The sequence below is a fragment of the Cervus elaphus genome, chromosome 29 (assembly GCF_910594005.1).
Source record: "Cervus elaphus chromosome 29, mCerEla1.1, whole genome shotgun sequence".
NCBI lineage: Eukaryota > Metazoa > Chordata > Mammalia > Artiodactyla > Cervidae > Cervus > Cervus elaphus.
In genome coordinates, this window is record NC_057843.1 from 39,734,391 (window position 1) to 39,757,505 (window position 23,115).

The following is a 23,115-nucleotide window of genomic DNA, read 5'->3' on the forward strand; positions in this document are numbered from 1 at the left end:
CTATTCTTCCTGTACAAATCTTAATTCAGAGTAATCAAATACTAATAAGAAGAATTCTTTTATAGAATTCTATTCATAAATGAAGAGATAATAGCAGAATCAGATCACTACAAGTTTGAAGCCTTTTATTAATAAAAGTAATCGCTACAGAAAATGGTTATAAGTGACTAGCTATATCCTCAGGTAAACATGGATAGGAAACATTGTAACCAGTGAAACCAGCTGACAACACCTGAAGCTCTTGATCAAAAATACTGCACAATGAAAGACAACCAGCTCTTCAATGGCAGCTTATATGATGTAGTAGTACACAGCTTTTTAAAAATTGAATCCCTGATCAGTCAGGGTCCCTGATCTAACTACTCATTTGTAGGAAATATAGAAGATAGAGGAATTTATTACGTGACATCTCAGGGATGCTATTAGGCAAATTTAGCATTCTAGAAATTCTAGTAGATAACTGATCTAGTTTTTTCAGCCACGAATAACTAACAGTAAAATATAAAAAGGATGGGAAACTATTAGAGACTAAAAGAGAAAGAAAGGAAATATCAACCAAATGTAACGGGTAGACCTTGTTTGGATCTGATTTGAGCAAGCCAACTTTTAAGAAAACATTGGATTAACTAGAGACATTTGAACAATTACGGGGTTTTATATGATATTAAGGAACTGTTAATGTTTTATTTATGATGTTAGTATTGTATTCATGTTAACAGTAGCTCTTTTCTCTTAAGAAAAAATGAAATATTACCAGTGAAATGCTGTAAGTTCTACACTTGCTTTTAAATAATCCTCTGAGGGGCTGAAGAGAAAGATTTGGTGACAGTTATTTATGTTGGAGTACATGGGGTTTATTATAGTATTTTTTTCTACATATAAGTATCTGAACTTTTCCACTATGAATTCTTTAATTAAAAAATAAACGTAGCATTCACAAGCCAGGTTGAAGAGAATTTCATCAACCATCAAAATAAGTGCAGAGCTTTCAGAATTTTCACTCTAAACACCTGAAGTGTGTATATACATGCTTGCAATAACGTTACAGAATTTTCTCAGCATAAATGCTACATTTAATTTGGACCTTTGGACCCAGCACATACTTATGCTGAAATTAGCATGAACCTAACAGTTTTCATTATGAAACATTCTTGGGTTTATCGATACCCTGGGAAAATCTTTGCAGTCGACCTGACACTGCGCCTCTGTTCTGTTACGTGCGCCTCTCATCAGGTCTGACGTCTGCTTTCCAGGTGCAGCAGGTGCAGACCGTCCAGCAGGTGCAGCATGTCTATCCAGCTCAGGTGCAGTACGTGGAAGGAAGCGACACTGTCTATACCAACGGAGCAATGTAAGTTTACACGGGGACGTCGTCTTCATCCCCCCGCTCAGAGAAGACGAATGCACTTCCTGACACCTTCTGCTCATCCCAAGTTATTTCCTTGTTTTCACAGTAATTTCTTTTTTTTTTTAACCAGAGTGCGATTATTGAACTTAAACTGATGTTTTGAGCCTTGTTTATGTTTGTTAAAAATATGTGCTCATTTTCCTTTGTAGAATATTTTTAAAATATTTTGAAATTTCTACACCCGTAGAATATTTTAACATTTTACATTGATGTACCCATGAATGGTTTTCTCTAGGTTGAGAAAAACATACCCCCTTGTTGGTGATTTCTGTATCATAATAATACCTTCTAAAATCTATGCTTCTTGTTTTTATCAATAAGGTGAATTTTTGTGTGTCTTCTGTAAAGTAATATAAATCTACTGTATTAGTAGATTAGGAGGAGGTTATTTTTTTTTTTTTGCATTTATTAAATGAGGTACTTACTACTCTATGTAAAAGTGCCAGATACTCAATAAATCTTATTTTCCTGTCTGAACTTCCCTTTCCTCCCCAACTCTCACTCCATCTCCTTTGCATCAACAATAATGTCAGTTTGTATATTTTTTTCATTAGAGTTTTTCAGCCACTGTGAGATTCAGGATGTTTTTATAAATAAAGGTACTAAGAACTGTTATAAGTCACCATGTTTGTTTTCATTTACCACAGGTTTTTGTTTGCAATCTGTTAGATCTCCCAGTCTGAAATGAATTCAGATTCTCTTATTGACTCTTCTGCCCCACCCCAGGCTGCTGTGCCTTAGGTTGAGAATCTCTGCATTCTTAATTCTTACTGCACCTACTGTTTTCTTGGGTGGTTTTATAGACCCCCATGACACCAACCTGTAAGCTCCATGAGGGGCAGGGATTTTTGGGTGGTTTTTGTTGTTGTTTCACTGCAATAAATCTAACAGCAGAAGTGTGTGTGGTATGTAGAAAGTGCATTTATTCTTACTATAGCTAAACATCTTAAAATCCTGGTTTAACTATCTATTAGTTTTATAATCATGGTCAAGGTACTCAACTATTCTGTGCTTCTATTATTCTTTCCTGGGAAATGGGAGGATAATAAACTTACTGTTACTGGATTATTGTGAGGATTTAAGGCAGAGTATATGAAGCAGCTCGCACAGGACCCGGTTTACAACAGATGATACAAAACTGAAAGTTCTTCACTGATCTTGACTCATTGTCTCTTTTTTCGTATTGCTTTTGGTCACTGAATCTGCCTACATCACCACCGCCTTTAGAACCTATATTAGCTATAAAGTAAAATGTGTCTCTCTGTCTTGGTTTTCTCCCCCTTCCTATCTCCCTGGCTTCATCTTCCATCTGTTCTAGGAACAACCAACTTTGTACCTGTTTCCCCTTTCATGCCTCTGTATTATTGGACACGTGGTTTGTTTCCTCTGCTGGAATATCATTCTCCACTTCTCTCTTCCGTTCCCAAACCACTACACCAGTATAGCAATATCTTTGTAGGCTGACATTTCACATCCTCCTTTGTGTCATGAACCCTGGCTTTCCTCTGCGGGTAACTTATTTATCCCCTCTACAGTAAAAATAGCAGTGTACCCAGACTCCTAGTTCCACCATGGTGTGACAAATCCTTATATATATTTATCATACTAAGAACTCTTCCTGAATGAGAATTGTTGTCATTTTGTTATTTTATTTACACCAGTTTAGGTGAAGGGCACATGATCAAGGATCAGCACATTTCTGTTACTCTGCTGAATCTATAACACTTCATGTGTATTAGACACACTGAGTATTCTTTACCTCTTTGTTGTATAAGGCCAGGACATTCTGGAGCCTACTTTTGGAATCTCTACCATAAATCTAAGCTCTTATTGGCATTTAGACCAAAGGAAAATGAGGATGCCTACCACTTGGTCCTTTATGCTATCAGGGAATATAAATGAGTTTCTAGACACTGCTGGACGTCACGCAGTTGTATTGTTGCTGCATCCTTGTCTGTAGTATATTTCCTTCCAGAACCTCAGAGTAAAGTCATTATGTTTTCTACCTTTGTTTAAGCAAGTACCATTTCCTACCTAGTTTGTTCTCCTAATTCAAAGACATCCTAGGTAATGCCTTAGCAGACCCCACCGGAGGGCTACGTTATCACTCTCTATTCCATAATGTTTTACCTTATGTTTTTTATTGCAACCAATCATCTAAGAAACCAAAAAAATGTGACAGAGATTTAAACAAATTAGGGCTTTTATTTTTGTCAAAAAAAAATCCAGAGTTAGCATATTGTACAAGTAACTAGCACTATGTGCAAATATAAAATAAGCCTTATTGAAGAGATCTTACAAGCTGGCATACAGCAGATACCTCTAGTAAGACTGGAAGGTACCATGGAAATTGCTCCAGTAGAATACCTCTGGCCTCACAGAGTGCTCCATATTTCTAGGGGGCAGGGGTAGTGAACATTAACTGGTTATTTAGTAGAAAAAACATGGCTTTCTTATCTAGGGAGGAGTGGGTGCCTCTCAAGTTCAGGTCCCCTAGCCTGTTCTTCCATTAGGATTAACTCAGACCACCTGAGCCAGCTTAGTGCTAAGCTACTGAAAGATGACAGGAAATGAGCATTTAGAAACATCCACAACGGTACTTCCTCTCAGTCTGTTGCTGACATTAGCAGCTCAGGGATATCAGGGCAAAGATTTGCTGGTATGGTAGTAAATCTGCTTTGGTTACAGCCATCACAGCTGTATTCCAGACAAGAAGAAGATGGAAAGACAATAAGAAGGTGGAAAAAGGGGATACACTGTATATGCGTACATACTTACATATAAATATGTGTGTACACACACACAGGCTTTCCAGAAACCCCTAGCTCCCTTTGTGCTTATATCTCATTGGCCATAACTCTGTAACAAAGTAATTAGCTGCAGAGGAATCTAGGAATGCAGGTTTGTAGCTTTTGTGTCTATATGGTAGATGACAGCAAAGGAAAAGGATAGTGGGAATGGGTGTTGAGAGAGTTAACTCTGTGGTATCTATCACAGTCATTTATCATTGGCCCAGAGTAGAATAGGGTGATTGCTAGTGTGTGATTTTGTAAAAGATACACAGCCTGCTTCACTGTCTTCATTTATGAAATACGGAGATAGTTTATCCAAAGTGTTTTGTATAGCTTCTGAGAAATTGAAAACACTCACTAAGCATTAGTTATTACTATACAATTTTGCTCTCTAGTTATTTTTTTTCTGAATTCTGCATATTGCCTTGTGCCTTTTAAAGCTGTCCCACCACTGATATTAGGGTCTTCTATATGCGTAAATATGAAACTGGTGAATTCATTCATTCACAAAACCTTAGAAAAACATCTCTAAAAGTTGACTCTTTAAAATTATAGGGCCCATCAAGTGCAGAAATAATTCAAAGTAAATATCTCGTGCCAACATGTATTTTCTGTGGCCCTCAAATTCAGTTAGTTAGATCATGGCTAATGAGGTCTAGGTCACAAGTTCGTTTGCCGCAAAGTCCAATTAGCTTTGATCCAGTCTGTGTGGGCCCAGATTATATCCTCAGCTCCAGCTAATTATGTCACAGACGTGCACCCTTGGTCAGGATAAAGAAGATGCATCCTTAAAACCTTTCATTACAATTTCAATTTCAGTGCTTCTGACTAATGATTCTGTAGCATCATTTTCATTTTTACTAAAGAAACATTGTGTTGCCATGAATTACACTCAACATTTTAGTAGCTAGAGGACTATGAACATCTTTTTAAACTATAACAAGAAAATTTTTCAGCTTAAGCTATTTCAATCTTTCTCTAATTTTGCAGTGCTGACATTTAACTATGTACGGTTTTTGTCTCTAAAGTTCATTTTAGAGTCTTTCTACTCTTTATATTTGATGCACTTCCATGTGTGTTAGAAAAGAGTATTCCATATTCATTTTCACCACAGTGAATTAATAGTCAGCTAGTGTTTGATCCCTGACTCAGATCATATTGAGAGTCCCACTTCTGTGTGATAACAAATGCTTTTTGCTAGTTATTCTCCCAGAAGTTCGGAATGCTGATCTTTATCATGAACCTTCAAGCATCCAGTACATGGCCTTGCAGCCTGTGCATGGTTAGTAAATCCTGGTTCACTGTTGCTCCTGTCACCAGCAGCCTTGCCAAGTAACCATAATGAACAGGGTTTCACTCAAGAGGTGATGATAGCCCTCACAGATATGTGTCATCACTATAAAGATGTGTAATCCTTATAATTTGATGACACTAAAGTGTTTACTTTTTTTCTCTGTGACTATGGACAGTTACTGGTAGCATAACAGGATTAATAATGGGAGTCAGTGAGTTAACATGTATTTCAGTTGAAACTGCTTTTCAGTACTGGGTGTTGAAGTAGAATAGCTTTTTACTCAAGGGAGAAGGTAATCTAATTCACTCTTGTTCCTATTTATCATTACTTCTGTACTAACACACATTTACTTATTTCCTGGCAATAGTTTCCCCAAGAATTTTTTACTGGGCTGGTTCATAGTCTTGTCCACTGCTATAGATTCTTACAATTTATGGTATCTAATAATTTAGACTACTGTAATGAAACTAGCTGGGAAACATTGCATACCATGTAGAGAGAGTCCCATTCAGTTGAAATTTCTTGATGTAACTGAGAAATCAATTTTTTTAAGTGATGAATTTTTTTCTTTCCCATCTCCGTTTTTTAATCTCACTTCCCCCACTTACTCCATCATGTTAGTCAAAGTAGAAATAAAGACATCATACTCTATCTTGTCCAAATTAAGAAATATTTTTTGAAAACACTTTTCATTTTCTCATATCAACTGCTCTTTGAAGATTATCCCCTGGTTAGAGATGATCAGTGTTTTAAAATGTTAAGGTTTTCATTGTGTGGGTTTCTATTGCAATAAGACTTGACCGGTAGGAAGCATTCTCATAATCTTTAAATTATGGATTTATCAAACTCAACAGAGAATTTATCAAATGTGTTTCATAAAATGTTAGTTCTCTAAAAAAGTTCTGTGATGACACAAGCAGAAAAACACTACATGGACTTCTTTTGAGGACTCTAAATTTCTGTTTGTTTTTTTAAGATTCTGAGAAATCCCCTAGGAAAGAAATGCAGTGTTTTAAAAACTGACCACAGAATTCTCATCTGAATCATATCTAATAACATGACACCGAATACTTTAGGAGGTGGTACATTAATGATATATTGACAATTAGTAGATTTATTCAAAGGGTACAAGCATGTGTATTGGACTCACCTTTTTAGAAAATAATATAGTTAGGGTATTTTCTGAAGCCATCCAGTTATCCTCTCCATATACTCTTTATTTGATTGATTGTTGTTTAGTCACTGTCATGTCTTACTCTTTGTGACCCCGTAGACTGCAGCACACCAGGCTCCCCTGTCTTTCACTATCTCTCAGAGTTTGAGTCACTGATGCCGTCTAACCATCTCTTCCTCTGCTGCCCCCTTCTCCTTTTGCCCTCATTCTTCCCCAGCATCAGGGTCTTTTCCAAGGAGCTGGCTCTTTGCATCAGGTGGCCAAAGTATTGGAGCTTCGGCATCAGTCCCTCCAATGAATATTCAGGGTTGATTTCCTTTAGAATTGACTGGTTTGATTTCTTTGCTGTCCAAGGAATTCTCAAGTCTTCTCTAGCACCACAATACAAAAGCATCAATTCTTCATGCTCAGCCTTCTTTATGGTCCAGCTTTCACACCTGTACATGACTATTGGAAAAACCATAGCTTTGACTACACAGGCCTTTGTTGGCAAAGTGATGCCTTTGCTTTTTAATATGCTGTCTAGGTTTGTCATAGCTTTCCTTCCAAGTAGCCAATGCCTATTAATTCCATGGCTGCAGTCACCATCCACAGTGATTTTGGAGCCCAAGAAAATAAAACATGTCACTGTTTCCACCTTTTCCCCATCTTTTTGCCATGAAGTAGTTGGCCTGGATGCCATGATCTTTGTTTTTTGAATGTTGAATTTTAAGCCAGCTTTTTCATTTTCCTTTTTCACCTTCAAGAGGCTCTTTAGTTACTCTTCACCTTCTGCCATTAGGGTAGTATGATCTACATATCTGAGGTTATTGTTATTTCTCCCAGCAATCTTGATTCTAGTTTGAGCTTCATTCAGCCCAGCGTTGCACATGATGTGCTCTGCATATAAGTTAAATAAGCAGGGTGACAATATACAGCCTTGATGTACTCCTTTCCCGATTTTGAACCAGTCAGTTGTCTCATTTCCAGTACTAATTGTTGCTTCTTGATTAATAAAGAACCTTACAAAGGATATTCTTAAAGTTCATATTTTCTCTTTCAGTGGAATAGTCTCAGGATTTTCAGGTAAAATTATGCATTCTTATTATCATTTAAATGCTCTCTGCTTAAAAGATGTAGTTGTATGGTGTTTCTGTAATTGAGATAGAGAGGCTGCTTTCTTTCTTTATGCTGTTTTCTGCCTTCAGTATGGCTTGGAGCATTCAAGAAATAATCTGTTTCAAGACTCAAAAATATTTTGCATGCTAGCCAACCAGAGATTATGTACCACATGAATGCAATGTGTTGAAGATTCCACATAATGTAGCTACTTCCATGTAAGGCTTTGGTGACTTTCATAAAAACTTCACAATGTAAAAACTATTTAAGGCAGAGTTCTTAGTTTCAAGCAGCGAAAATTAAGTCTGGCTTATTTAAGCAAAACAAATAATTTATTGAAAGATATTTGTGACTCAGAATTTTCAGGAAGTCTGAAGAAACAAGCTGAAAAAAAAAAAAAAAATAGGTACAAGCGTTGTTAAACAGTAGCCAGACCAAAGACAAAACCGCACGCCAGGAGTTGTCCAATCAGAACACTGCACGACTACAACCCTCTCAAACACTGTTGGCCACTGCTGACCCCAGATTCCAATCAGAACTGTGCAACCTGTGTGACTGACTTAATGAAGATTCCATGAAATCACGTACCTCTGTCCTTAGCCACAGTTCTCCCCATTCTCATATTCTCCTAGCTCCCAAACTTTTTGAAAATATTTAAAACTTATTCATTCTGACTGCCTATAGTTATTTCTTCAGTTTGTCCAGTCAGACATATACTGCTATCACTACATGGAAGCACCTTGCAATAAGATCACCTCCTATTATTATATCTAATGAACATGTTTCAGAATCATATGTCCTGACTATAGCAGTGTGCTCTGATTGCTGCTCCCTTTTCTCATGGTCTCCTGTTACCTCTCTGACCTCAGGCCTTTCTTTAGGTTGTTTCTCTGCCTGTAACATTCCCTTGCCTCCTTGAACTCCTATCCCAGCTTAAAATAACATCCAAACTTCATTCTGTGGTCCATAATGATGTCTTTCAAGCTTTTTAAAAAACCATCTCCAGTGAGAAAACTAGATGTGCAATTTTTTACTCAGCTAAATATACATAGGCACACACACATGCTGTATATGCATATGACAGAAAAAAAGCTTCTCAAAATAATAATTCTCCTCCTAGGTATAATATGTTCTGATCTTGTCTAGTCTCTTTCTTTTTTAATGCTAGTGTGACCCATTAAATCGCGGATCATGACCCACGAAAAAATTTGTTTACACTACTTACATGTTTAGTTTTCACCTACTTTTTAAGCCTCACCTTTTTTCTAGTGTCCTTCTCATTCATTTTAAACAACCATTCTAGACTTCTCGTTTATTCCTGAATACCAGGATCTTCCCTGTGTCATGGCTTTTGTACATGCTACACTATCTTCTTGATATATCTTTCTTCCTGTTTTTCATAGAACTGACTTCTTTTCATCCTCTAGTTTCAACCTAACTGTTTTCTTGGAAAGTAACAGCACTTGATTACTTGATCTAATATGTGCCTTTCCATTTATTATACTTTAATATGCTATTTTTCTCTTCTATAGATTTAACAAAATATCTAATGATCATATTTCCTTTCTTATTTTTGACCACCTACTTCTTATATTATGTAACCTTTACATGAATAGAGGTCATATTCATTTTTCCCCAGGTGCCGTAAATATTTTTTAAAAGAATAGGTACAGAGCAGCCTGGAAGCAATAAAAACATTGTACCAATGTAAGATGTTATAATGATCAACATTACTACATTTTATCTTCATAATGAATTTTATGGTATGAAATTTGTAAGATATTTTATTATCTCAATTTGAAATTTTTCATACCATTGCTTTATTTTGTAGTTGACTAGCTTATTGGTGAGAGGATATTCGAAACCTAGGTAAAACACAAAATGCATAATTTAGAGATATTATATATCTGGACTTATGGATAGATACCTGAAAATAAAGAAAACAGAAAAATTGGTTATAACTAAAATAAATTGACATAATCAATGTAGTGAATAAGCAAGGAGTCATTCAGGGTCATGCTTAGCCAAGGTATATGCTGAGGCGTGATGGGATGCAACAGCACTAATTTACTGAATTCAATGGATCAGAGTCCTGACATTTACACAGAACCTGATAATACCCTCAGCTAGGAAGAACCTTCTGTCAGCAAGTATGGGCATATCTGTGTGTTTACATTCATTACAGGATACCTATGCAGAGCAATGGAAAGATTCTTCTTCTGCTATAGAATAATGTGACATAGTATTTTCATAACAGTCTGTGGCAATCAATAAAGAACAAACAGGCATGTTTCAAACGTGCACAGAATTGCTTGGGAATTTAGTTGTTTCAGGAGCGTATAGTCGGAAATAGTTAGCTGCTTTCAATCTGATATGCCAAAAATTGAGTAATTTTCTCAAACATATGTCTTGGAGATTTCTGGGGGACATAGTGTGCAAGCAATAATGCTTATGTGTTCATTATAACAGTATGAAAGACAGCTGATCTTAGGTATCAGAATTAGAATAATTATTTCTAGCTCCTAAGAAAGAACTGTTTGTTTTTGTTGTTGGCACTTCTTTTTTTAAACAAAATTTCTTCAGAATTTATCCAGGAGCTTAGAGCATTTAGAACTGAAAAGATATTAAGGAATTAATTTCTGCCTGACTCTGGCTCTGGCTCCAGAAAGGCCTCCAGCAAATGAGTTAGTACTTACCTTCTTACTCTTGAAGAGCATTGACTGAGGACACTGAGGCCTGCCTCTGTCACCCAGTCCAGTGTTGAAAAGTCTCCTCTCTTCCATATTGCAAGTGTTTAAGTGCCAGAGACAAATTCAGCAACAATTTCTGACACTTCATTTACTAATATAATTGTGCCTTTTTTCCTCTGGAAGTTACCAATCTTTACCCCTGTGTGTGCTTACACAAGCTTTCTCCTCAGTCCCATGGGTCATGATTGAGTAATGAACATAATTTATGGATTAGATATACTCTTTAGTGACTTTCACTCATCTCCTGTTCCTTGCTCATTTTTTAGCTAATGAATCATCTCCAGCTAGGGGGAAGTATGAAAATCAAAGCTCTTTGCTGCCATATTTTTATGCTGACTTGAGGGCTATAGAGATTTTCTATATATCTGTGATGCATTTATTTGTATTACTATTGTTCACTGAGGACTAATTATATAAAGGAGTCATGCCCAGAAGATGGCGTGATTTAAATCCCTTGGAATGATGCTCTTATAATAGAACTGCAACTTCCACAATCACAGAACCTCCAAAGTCTTAGTGTGCAGTGGCAAATATCCTCCAAAATAGTCTGACCTTTTCCATCTCTTTTTCTTTATCATTGCAAGTACATCTTCTGCAGATCCCATTCTGAGTAATATAGGAGAGTAGTGGGGTGCTGATAAACAGTTAGCAAAGTGTACACGTATTCCCCATCCCGATCCCCCCTCCCTAGTTGTAGTTCACTGGCTCAGTCGTGTCTGACTCTTTGTGACCCCTTGGACTGCAGCACACCAGGCTTCCCTGTCCTTCACCATCTCCTGGAGCTTGCTCAAACTCATGTCCATTGAGTCAGTGATGTCAGTGATGTCATCCAACCGTCTTGTCCTCTGTTGTCCCCTTCTCCTGCTGCCTTCAATCTTTCCTAGCATCAGGTCTTTTCTAGTGAGTTGGCTCTTTGCATCAGGTGGCCAAAGTATTGGAGCTTCAGCATCAGTCCTTCCAATAATATTCAGGGTTGATTTCATTTAGGATTGACTGGTTTGATCTCCTTGCCCTCCAAGGGACTCTTAAGAGTCTTCTCCAACACCACAGTTCAAAAGCATGAATTCATTGACACCCAGCCTTCTTTATGGGTCAGCTCTCACATCCATATGTGACTACTGGAAAAGCCATAGCTTTGACTATATGGATCTTTGTTGGCAAGGTAATGTCTTTGCTTTTTAATATGCTGTCTATTTTTGTCATAGCTTTTCCTCCAAGGAGCAAGCGTCTTTTAATTTCATGGCTGCAGTCACCATCTGTAGTGATTTTGGAGCCCAAGAAAATAAAGTCTATCACAGTTTCCACAGTTTCCCCATCTATTTGCTATGAAGTGATGGGACCAGATGCCATGATCTTAGTATTTTGTATGCTGAATTGTAACCCAGCTTTTTCACTCTTTTCGTTCACCTTCATCAAGAGGCTCTTTAGTTCCTCTTCACTTTCTGCCATTAGGGTGGTGTCATCTACAACTCTGAGGTTATTGATATTTCTCCTGGCAATCTTGATTCCAGCTTGTGCTTCTTCCAGCCCAGCATTTCTTATGATGTACTCTGCATATAAGTTAAATAAGCAGGGTGACAACATACAGCCTTGATGTACTCCTTTCCCAATTGTGAAGCAGTCAGTTGTTCCATGTCCGGTTCTAACTGTTGCTTCTTGACCTGCATACAGATTTCTCAGGAGGCAGGTCAGGTGGTATGGTATTCCCATCTCTTTCAGAATTTTCCACAGTTTGTTGTGATCCACACAGTGAAAGACTTAGGGTAGTCAATGAAGTAGAGTTGATGTTTTTCTGGAATTCTCTTGCTTTTTCTATGATCCAATAGATGTTGGCAATTTGATCTCTGGTTTTTCTGCCTTTCCTAAATCCAGCTTGAACATCTGGAAGTTCTCAGTTTATGTTCTGTCGAAGTCTCACTTGAAGAATTTTGTGCATTAATTTGCTAGTGTGTGAGATGAGTGCAATTGTGCAGTAGTTTGAACATTCTTTGGCATTACCTTTCTTTGGGATTGGAATGAAAACTGACCTTTTTCAGTCCTGTGGCCACTGCTATTTCCAAATTTGCTGGCATATTGAGTGCAGCACTTTAACAGCATCATCTTTTAGCTAAAAATATAAGAAACTCTTAAATAGCAATAGAAAGTTTGTATGTTACCTGTACCACCTTTTGAGACTGTTCCACAATATAGTCATTGATAACTATCATTGACATATTTAAAAGTTAAATTCTTTTAATATGATGAAATGTTTGAGAGAATTGGTTAAGTGCATATTCCAAATCCAGTTTTTTACCAGCTATGTGCTTTGGATAAAGCTGTTTAATCTATCTAGACTTCCAAGTATTCTCCTTGTCTTTGCAAATAGAAATAACAGTACCTATCTCATAAAGTTGTAATAAAGGTTAAGTGAGCTAATACCTGAAAAGCACATAAGATCATGCCTGTTGCATAGTAAATAGTAAATATTAGCTATTAATAGCTATTATTGTATGATTTATTTGTAAAATCAACTTACTACTGGAAAGCATTCTTAAGCGTTTTGTTCAGCCTGTGAAAAGAAAAGTTGGCACAGTTTCCTGCATCTGTCATAGTGTTTATTTCTCTGTATCTATTTGTACATCTTACTTGATTATACTTAAATATCAACATCAGATTGTGTTAAGTGCAGCTAAATAGGCTCACTGTCATATTTAGGGGATATAAGATGAACTCATTTCTCTTTTTATCCAAATTTAAAATCAACATGGCTATTTTATTAAAATAAGTATATACTGAAAGAAATACATAAATGAGATTTCCAGTTGGAAACTATAGCAGTATTGAGAAAAAATGTGTATTTTAAATGATACTTTTCTATGTGTAAAAAAAAAAAATTCTCTATGGAGTTGTTTCTGTCATCATCCCAAACTAAAATTTATACCTGGATCTGTGATGGTTCTTTCTGGGAAGCAGTAACTTTACCCAGTGTTGAATACTTTTGGAGCACTCTTATTATTTTACTGAAATTTGCATTAGAAATTACAATATAAATATAATTTGTAATGGGTTAAATGACCTATTTTAAATAATACAGAAAAATCTTGAAATAGTTTAGCCCAATTTCTCATGCTTTAGCAAAACAGCAAAAAAAAGAATGTTTTAGAAATTTATGAAAGTGACCATTATGCCAAATATACTTTTAAATAGAGTCATATTTTATTTATTGATTAGTGAGTCCCCTATGTAGCAATAGTTATGTTAAGTGTTGAGGGTACAAATGGGAATAAAACATAATTTCACGGGAGTATGAAGAATTCAGGAAATTAACAGTGCATTGAGAGTTATATTTCAGGTATGCGCAGGAAAGTATAGAGAGCAAAACATAACAGTCCTGTAAGGAGTGGCCACCGAATACAAGGGGTGCAAAGGAGTAATTCTGAGATAAGGCGATGCTTGAACTGGGAGTTTAAGGGTGGTTTAGGCAAAGGAAGAGAGTTGAAGACATGTAAAGGCCTTCCAGACAGGGGAAACCCTACACAAGATAGCAGGGAGGCAAGAGAAGATAGTGCTTTACAGGAGATCAGCAACAAGGTCAGTGTGGTGTGAGCAAAGAAATCATTTCAAGACATGGCTGGTACCAAATCCAGAGATTGTGCCGGCATCGGCCCTGAGAAGACAGGTCAAGGGTTGTGATTTTCTTCCCAAGGCAAGAGAGAATCACAGAAAGGTTTTTAAGAAAAGCGTAATTTTCATATTTTCCTTTTAGAAATATTCCCCTGGCATCAGAGTTGAAGATAGATTGGAAGAGAACCAAATAGAGGAAGGAAAACTAGAGAAGGCAATTTTAATGGTGAATATTATGAGTTAAAGGACCCCTGATAGCTCAGTTGGTAAAGAATCTGCCTGCAATGCAGGACACCCTGGTTGGATTTCTGGGTCAGGACGATCCGCTGGAGAAGGAATAGGCTACCCACTCCAGTATTCTTGGGCTTCCCCTGTGGTTCAGCTGATAAAGAACTGCCTGCAATGCGGGAGACCTGGGTTTGATCCCTGGGTTGGGAAGATCCCCTGGAGAAGGGAAAGGCTACCACTCCAGTATTCTGGCCTGGAGAATTCCATGGACTGTATAGTCCATGGGGTCACAAAGAATCGCACATGACTGAGAGACTTTCACTTCACTTCACTCATTCATTATGAGTTAAGGCAGTGAGTACAAGAATGGAAAGGAGATTGGAGAATTGTTTCCGAGGTAAAGTGAGTGGGACTGATGTCAATCTGAGCAGGAAAAGTATGCATGCACTCAGTCACATCCGCCTCTTGACAACCCCATAGACTGCAGCCTGCCAGGCTCCTCAGTCCAAAAAAATTTTTTTTTCCAAGCAAAAATACTGGAGTGGGTTGTCATTTCCTCCTCCATGGAGTCTTCCCAACCCAGGGATCGAATGTGCATCTCCTCGCCTCCTACAGTGACAGGCAGATTCTTTTACCACTGAGCAAACTAGGAAATCCTGAGCAAGAAGAGTTAGCAATAATTTCCAAAGCTGAGTGTTGTGGTACTGCCCTCTGCTGAGAGGGGGGAATATAGGAAAAAGAGCAGGAGAGAAAAGAATTCCCTTTTAGGTATACCTTCACTTTTACATAGGAGACCTCCCAAATATCAGGGGTTCCCTAGCAGAGATATTTAAGTGACTCTCAGAAATCTAGATTTGAAACTCTTAAAGTATAACCTAGTGTGCTGCAGTCAGTGGGGTTGCAAAGATTCAGACACAACTTAGAAACTGAACAACAACAACAAAAGTAAAACTAGAAAGTGGAGGTATAAACTTATTAGCATGAATATGGTCATGTAGTATATGATCAAAGTGTATGGTCTGAATAAAAGTGAGAAAAGATAAGAGCTAAAATTGGAGACCTCAGAAATTACTATTTAATGTGCTGAAAAAATTGAGCCTCCAAAAGGTTCTTGAAATGCTATGGTTAAAAAAATTAAAAGGTGAAAGAGAAATGCCATAGAAACTAATGAACAAGAAAGATTAAAACAGAAAGACCTTGCATATACGTAGAAATGTCCACAGACATCTACACCAAATTGTCGGTACTGGCTCACTCTGAGATGTAGTGTTGAAGAGAATGACCAAAAACACTGGGAATTTTAATTTGATGTTTGAATTTATAAAAAGAAAAGTATTTTACACCTTCCTACTGTTTTTGAAACTTCTTGAGAGCCTGCACTAATTGCAAAATCAAAACAAAAGTCATGTTAAAATGTATGATATAGTCAATTAAAAGTTAAAAATAAATCCATCAAACAAGCTGCTTAATCAGAACAGGGCAAGGAGGGAAAGGATACCATGGCACAGTCAACAACACTGTACTGCAGATAAGTCAGGAAAGATGAGGGCGGACAGCAGCCTTTTAGCTTGGTATTTAGACGAGGTCACAAGTGACCTTATTAAAAGCATTTTCAATGAAAGGCTAAGGGCAGAAGCTTGACTGTTGTTGTTGGGAAGCAGAAAATGAGGACATGAGGTGGCATAGTCATCTCATTGAGGAGAAGCTTGAGTGTAAAGAAGAAGAAAGAGTTAGGGATTTAGGGCACATGCTTTGCTCAAGATCCTGCCTAGTGGTTAGAAAGAGATTCATGCAAGCTACCTTAGTCATGGAGGTTTCCTGCAAGTTACCAGCAGTGTGAAGTAGCTTGGAGAGCTGACTTGTCAACCCCTAGTCATTCCAGATCCCAGCTCTCCTAAAACTGGGATTTGCAGGAAGTTTTATAAGAAATTTAAGAAGTCACACAGCAGGATTTTTTGAAGGGACGAGACCTGAGTTTATTTATACACTTGAGGTAGGCCCCAATAGTGGCAAAAACTCTATACTGTGCAGAAAAGTGTTGAGGTACTTATAAATAAATGTACCTTTAATTTGGAAAGTAAGCCCAGCTATTTCTGGGAATGAAGTTTCACACAAAATACAAAACTCACCGTGTCCCAAAGGCTAAGCTGATATATTTTAAACATATATTCACCCTGGAAAAAAAATAAGATGATATAAATAAATTTCTTTCTTTTCTTCTTCTAAAGCCGAACAACAACTTATCCTTACACAGAAACACAGATGTACAGCCAAAACACTGGAGGGAATTACTTTGATACTCAAGGGAGCTCCGCACAGGTGACTACCGTGGTCTCGTCCCACAGTATGGTGGGCACCGGTGGGATTCAGATGGGCGTCACAGGAGGACAACTCATCAGCAGCTCTGGAGGAACCTATCTGATCGGCAACTCAATGGAGAATTCTGGACACTCGGTGACACATACCACTCGGGCTTCCCCAGCGACAGTAAGTATCTTAAGTTTTTATTTGTTTAATTCAGCTTCTTGGTGGCCTCTTTCATACACTTTTCTCTTTAGAGAGGGAAAAAAAAGCAAAACACTGGGCTGGGGCAAGAATGTGTTGAGAAGTTTTAGCATGTAACTTTTTCTAATGTATGTTAAAATCTGTACTTAACGGAGTAAAATTAGACATGCTTACCCATGTGTGAAGTCATTTTGCATTGAACCAGAGGAACACTTTGGGAAGCACTGACAAAGGCCATCTAGACAGTGATTTTCACAGAGGAAAAGGGAAGTACTTGCCACTTATCAAGGCCTTAGGAAAGCTGGGGAAATGGGGAGGATGAGTCCTTTGCCACTTTCATTTTCATTCCAGTGAAAAACATCTAATAGATTGGCTCTGATCATAGGTGTGAGCAAATAATAACTTAGGAGTTTGAAAACTTGAAAGTTGAAAACTTGAGTTTTCAAGTTTTTAAAATTTATTATGTTTATTTTGACACAAGATGTGTTTAATTTGACACAAGTGCTAAAATGCTATGATAAAAATAGTAATAAAAATCTGTGCAGTTTTTGATGTCCTCAAACTCTGTAACCTGGTCTTTCCTCCTGGTCTTTCCTTTTTACTTCAGCTAAGCATAGGGAGAATAATCATTTAGAACCACCTAGCTAAAGTAGAAATGGAATTGATCTTACAGTTGTTTCATATAAAAGGGGCCTGGAAATCTGACTTAAGTGCATGTACCCCTTTTCTGTACTCCCACCATATAATTTGTTCTTATAATGAAATAGAAACAAATAGAAAATAATTATGTGAGAGGCTTTACATTTTTCACTTTGTGGATTTTCTTCATGATATAATATATAGTTGGTAAGTATTTTCTATATACATTTTCTGTTTGTAATGATTACCATGTACTCATACCTTCATCATATAGTATTTTTTCCCTAATCTGTCTTTAAAGCCCTTTATTTTTAATTAACTCTTTCCTACTAACATCAGAATAGATGACTAGATGTTCCATTTTTTTCTTTGTATTTTTGAAGCATTTCTAACATCCATTTCCCTCTTGCTTTTAATAACATTAAATATGGCATTTCTAAACCTTTCAGTAACATCAGTATATTTATGTAGATTAGAAACTAAATCATAGATTCTCTTGACCTCAGTTCTCCTGTCAATGAAATAAGGGATTAGTTAGATTAAATGATTTCCTAATTTCTTTTCAGCTTTAAAATCATATTTACAAAGGAATTGTAAAATGTTTTGGATGTAAAATAACTGTATATTTACCATAAAAGGGAAGGCGATAGATTAGGTTCCAGTACTTTATAATGCTCCTCATAAAGGTCACCCAGACAGTGATTTTCAGTGGAAAGGGAAGTACTTGCTGCTTACGAAGGCCTTAGGACATCTGGAAAAATGGAGAGGAAGAGTCCTTTTCCCACTTTCATTTCATCCACCTCTCTCAAGCTGGCTTATCACCACTCCATCTGCCGTCCACTCCTGCTTCACCTTCCCCAGACATTCCTGCTTGCCTTCATGTTGATTTCTAGCTATCTGTTAAACATCCTCATGAGCTGGTTTATAGGTTTACTAAATTTTCTAGTGCTATCACTACTGAGATAACTAAGTTGATTATTTTAGGTCATGTGTATACAGGTACAGATTTTAACAGGGTAAATTTTATAGCTTGATTTTTTTTCTTTCTTTCCTATACAAGTGGGTAAATTTTATAGCTTGATTTTTTTTCTTTCTTTCCTATATAAGTGGCATGACTCCTTAAGTTATCCATTACATAAATATAATGCAATTTTTGTTATATTAATTGGTAAATTAAACTAACACAAAATAAATGACTTATACCAACTGGAAATAGGGGAAAAACTATTTTTAAAAAAACAAACTATCAATTCCTAGTATTAGTTGCACATATTAATTTACACTTTTTAAAAGGCATTAGTATTTAAGCTTCTATTAAGGGTGGTTTTTTGTTTGTTTTCATTTTTACAAGAAAACTTCCTTTTTAGCAAAAGTTTAAATGTTACCTAAAGAAATAATTTTGACATGGGAAAATCATAAGATGCCCTCATTGAAAACACACATAATAGTAGCATATGATAGATATGTATTAACTAAATATACATCTGTTAGTACTATTGTGTTACCTTGCATTTACTACCACTGTTTATATGTGATTTAGATCCCCCCTCAGTCGTGCTGAAGGTCTTCATCTGCTTCATTCTCTGTAGGTGGTGATTCTTGCACAATTTCATCTTTGTTCTCTACTATAGTAATGTTAACAAAGTTTAAGTGCCATGACACCTATTTAACATTTCCTCCCATCCTCCTCTTGCCAGATGCTAGAAAATTTGTGCAGTATAGTTGCTTAGACTACTAGAACTCCAGAGTTTTTGATAGGTGCCGTGTCATTAGAGGGGATTTGCTTATTTTTATATACCTTTTTCATTCACTGTAGAACTATACGAAGAATGTCTGTGAGCACACTCTTTAACAACTTGCTGGTCAAGACAGAAGCCATTTCTTTCCAGACACTGAGCCAGACTGTGTGCCATATAAATTCAGTTTTTCTGAGCTCTTTAGTGTTCAAGCTATCGCCTATAGCAAGCCTGATGCAACTAACTGTGCATTCCTGAAGGGAAATGATCAATTGGGCCATTTCTTAACAGCCTATACTAAGTGGAATAAATTGTTAATTCAGTTGATGTGAAACTAATTAAATTTGAGAACTGAGGAATAGCACAGACCTAGTACTTCTACTCAGTTCCTGGTTAGCAAGGTTTCCTGCTCCAGTTCTTAGAAAAATTGCCTTGATTCTCTCTTACCTTTGACCTCTGTCTAGATAGAAATACTTTCATTTAAATTCATTAGGAATAATTTTCTGCCACAAAAAGGTTTACTCCATTGTGCAAACCAACTTTTTAGGATAAGCCAATAAAAAGAGGTCAAATTTCATGATTTGAAATTGAAGCCACTACTAAGAAAAATAAATGGTTAGCACTTGAGATATTTTCTTACCTAATCTAATAGTTGATATAAAACCATCTTTCTTATACTACAAGAATCTCTACATTAATGGAGAATTTATCTTTGAGCATATATTTACTTTAGTTTTATAACCTTAAGTGAAAAAATATTTTACATAAACATGTTTTAGTGTTTTATTTTTCCTATGCATTGTGAAATGTTTCAATTTTCAAGGTGCATAGAGATTTCAGAGTTTTTCAAAGATAATGATGGTAACATGTTAAATTTTATTTGATGAATGCAGTATGGTACAAACTACCAGTATTCAGATTTGGTCAAAATACTTTTTCTCCTTTTACTTACTGTATTCTTTTATTTGGTCAATGGAGTCCATGTGTATAACGTTAAATATGTGTGTATATATATATATATATATATATATATATATATTTTAGTTATTTAAATATAAGTATAAACTTACATTTAAAAGGCATCTCCTGCTGACAGTATTAGATAAGAATTTCTCAAAAGATTATGTAACATTTTTCTTGGGACATCACTGGATATGACTTCAGCTAAGTTACTACTTGAATACATATTTTACATTTCATTAAATTAATGCTATGGATCTATTTGTTGTTAACATTTTGGGAGAACATGGACATTAAGGTAGAAGAGTTGACTGCTGTCATTTCTCTACTCATTATGCTTTGATATTCTTCTAAATACATCTCCCTAGGGTTTCCTTATGTGTCTTTAATTTTAAACGCTAAATTATTTTTTGTATAACAATATTTTTTTACAATTTTGAACCAGAACACATTTTGCACTTGAAGATCAAAAATTTGTGATTGTAGTTAGTGATATTTTTATACTCATCACAGCATAGTTTATCTTATATGAGACTATACAATAATTAGCAATTTGCTGTAAGAAGCTTTATTTACTCATTCCTCCAAAAATAACATTTGTATTCTTATAATTAGATGGTTATTTATGGAGTTGTTTTTTCTTCTTGATAAGGAAACTAACTGAATAAGATTGCATTAATCATTTTTGAGACTGTGATATGAAAGCTAATTTTCTACTTTTCTGTACATACATTTAGTAATTATATATGTTAAATGACTCTTGCTAAAATTAGATCCCACCACAGCCACAAGGTAAATGTATCAAAACTAGTATTGTTCGTATCTCTACCTCTTTGGATTAATGCAAAATATTGTAATTTCTTTCAGTTGTTTGGAGGAAAGTTTGAATGTCCATCTATGGCTATTTAAGCAAAAGTTTGAGCTATCTTATGTAATGTATACAAAGTTAAGAATACATTGAAGAATTTTAAATGCTTTTATTTCTTTATCCTTGGATTTACACATTTGTGGATATGGTATGTGAGAATGCTTTTTCTAGGAAGATGAATACATTTTGTTGTTGTTTAGTCACTAAATCGTGTCCAACTCTTCTGCAGCTCGACTGTATAGCCCGCCAGGCTCTTCTGTCCGTGGGGTTTCTCAGGCAAGAACACAGGGAAAGTGCTTCACAAGACAGTGCTTCATAAATACTTTGCTTTCTTATTTTTTACTGGAGTGGTACCAATGGCTATTTCTTTTAAAGTTTTTATTAATTTATTTTTATGAATAAGTTATACATTCTCAAGTTGCACGATTCAAAAGATAAAAGAAAGTGGTTAATGCAGTGTCTCTCTCACTCGTCTCTCAGTTCTTCTCCTGGGAGGCAGTCACAGTTACCAAGTTCTTTGAGTATCACTCTAGAGATACCTTCTGAATGTATAAGCAGAATGTCTCTGTCTTTCCCACTCATTAAATTTTTTTGCAAGTGGTAACAAAAATAAAACATCTTGGCTTTTTTTTTTCCCACTGCAGTATGTGTCAGAGATTTTTTTTTAATTTTATCAATACTTGAAGGGCTTCTTTATATTTAAGGGGAAATGGCTATATTAGAAGGAGCTGTACTGCCCATACTTCTTACCAAAGGGTAAAAAAATGGTAAAATAATGTTGGATTACTTGTTATAGCTATATAGAGATAGAAAAGTAACATGGTCACATAAGATGACAATGTATTTATTTGTCATATATATAGATATGCTTGGAAGAAATGTTTTATTAGAAATGTGATGTTATACTTAAATCACAGTTATTTTACATTTTGCATATTATAGAAATAATAAATTTATATTTTAAATAATTTTCTTATAGCCTCAATGATTTAAAAATGAAAAGCAAAACTACTTTTTCCACTTACTTTGGCAAAAGTATGTATGTCCATTATAATCTTAATATTTTTTCTTTTCCTATGTCCCATTTTCCCTAGGCCAACCTGAGGTCTCAAAACTCCTCTGAAAGAGTACCATGAATCTTCTGCATTCTGCACTAAATCCTGAATTGACTGAAGGTTCTGGGAACTTATTTTCAAAGCACTTGATTAAATGGGACTTTGAGTGACTTGTAGTCTCCATTGCTTTATCTATATTCCATTCAGCTGCCAGTCAGTTTCACACTGCTCCAGCCTTGAAGCTGATAAGATCTAGAGGCAGTAATTTTATGGTTAAGGTTGTAAGACATTCCACCCCTAGAAATCTTGATAAAGTAGAAGGTTAAGACAAACAAAATGATGGGGCCTTCAGCCACTCCTTAGCATAGCTGACGGAGTCCTCCTGAATTTCTAAACAAAATAGAATGTGTTATTTTAATTTTTAGCTATTTCATTCTGAAACAGCATTTCAGAACCCCAGGTATGTTGCAACATGCCAGAAATGGCTAGATTTTATTTCAGCCAAAATCTAGATTAGGAGTGTTTAATGATGTTTATAAATTCTGATTATAAATATGGAAGTTAACTATGTTCCAGGTGACCTGTTGCATAACTTTCACCTGGTCCTTATATTTCTAAATCAAATTGCAAGCTAATTTACTAGTTTGAAACTACTATAGATTTTGATGGAAAAAATCACTGATGTTTCATTTGTGGAAACTGTGATCCAGATAAAATATGAAATGTATTGCTGGCAAATATAAATACAGTGTCATCTGTGAGTTACATATGAGTTAGACCCATAAAATTTTAATACTGCCTGTTCTGCTGGTCCATGTCTTTTAATTTAATGAGGCTAAAGATCACATGATGCCTATGACCAAATGTCAGTTCTCAAATGAGAGGGAATTTCTCCGTGTTCCAGTGTTTATGAGTTCATACTCCAAAAGCATGTGATTTGGTTAACACTTTCTCAGCAAGCATAACTCCAGTTGTATTTATTGGCCATGGAATTATTTGGTTTCT

At 36.0% G+C, this 23,115-nt stretch overlaps 1 protein-coding gene across 7 annotated transcripts in view; it reads left to right on the forward strand.

Annotated features, from left to right (window-relative positions):
• Nucleotides 1–23,115, forward strand: part of RFX3 (regulatory factor X3) — a 311,370-nt gene that overhangs the window by 186,573 nt on the left and 101,682 nt on the right. For all 7 annotated transcript variants that reach the window (XM_043890994.1, XM_043890996.1, XM_043890995.1 and 4 more), the window contains 2 exons: nucleotides 1,254–1,351; nucleotides 16,576–16,834. In XM_043890994.1, coding sequence (XP_043746929.1) covers nucleotides 1,254–1,351; nucleotides 16,576–16,834 — 357 coding nt within the window. The remainder of the gene's footprint in view (nucleotides 1–1,253; nucleotides 1,352–16,575; nucleotides 16,835–23,115) is intronic.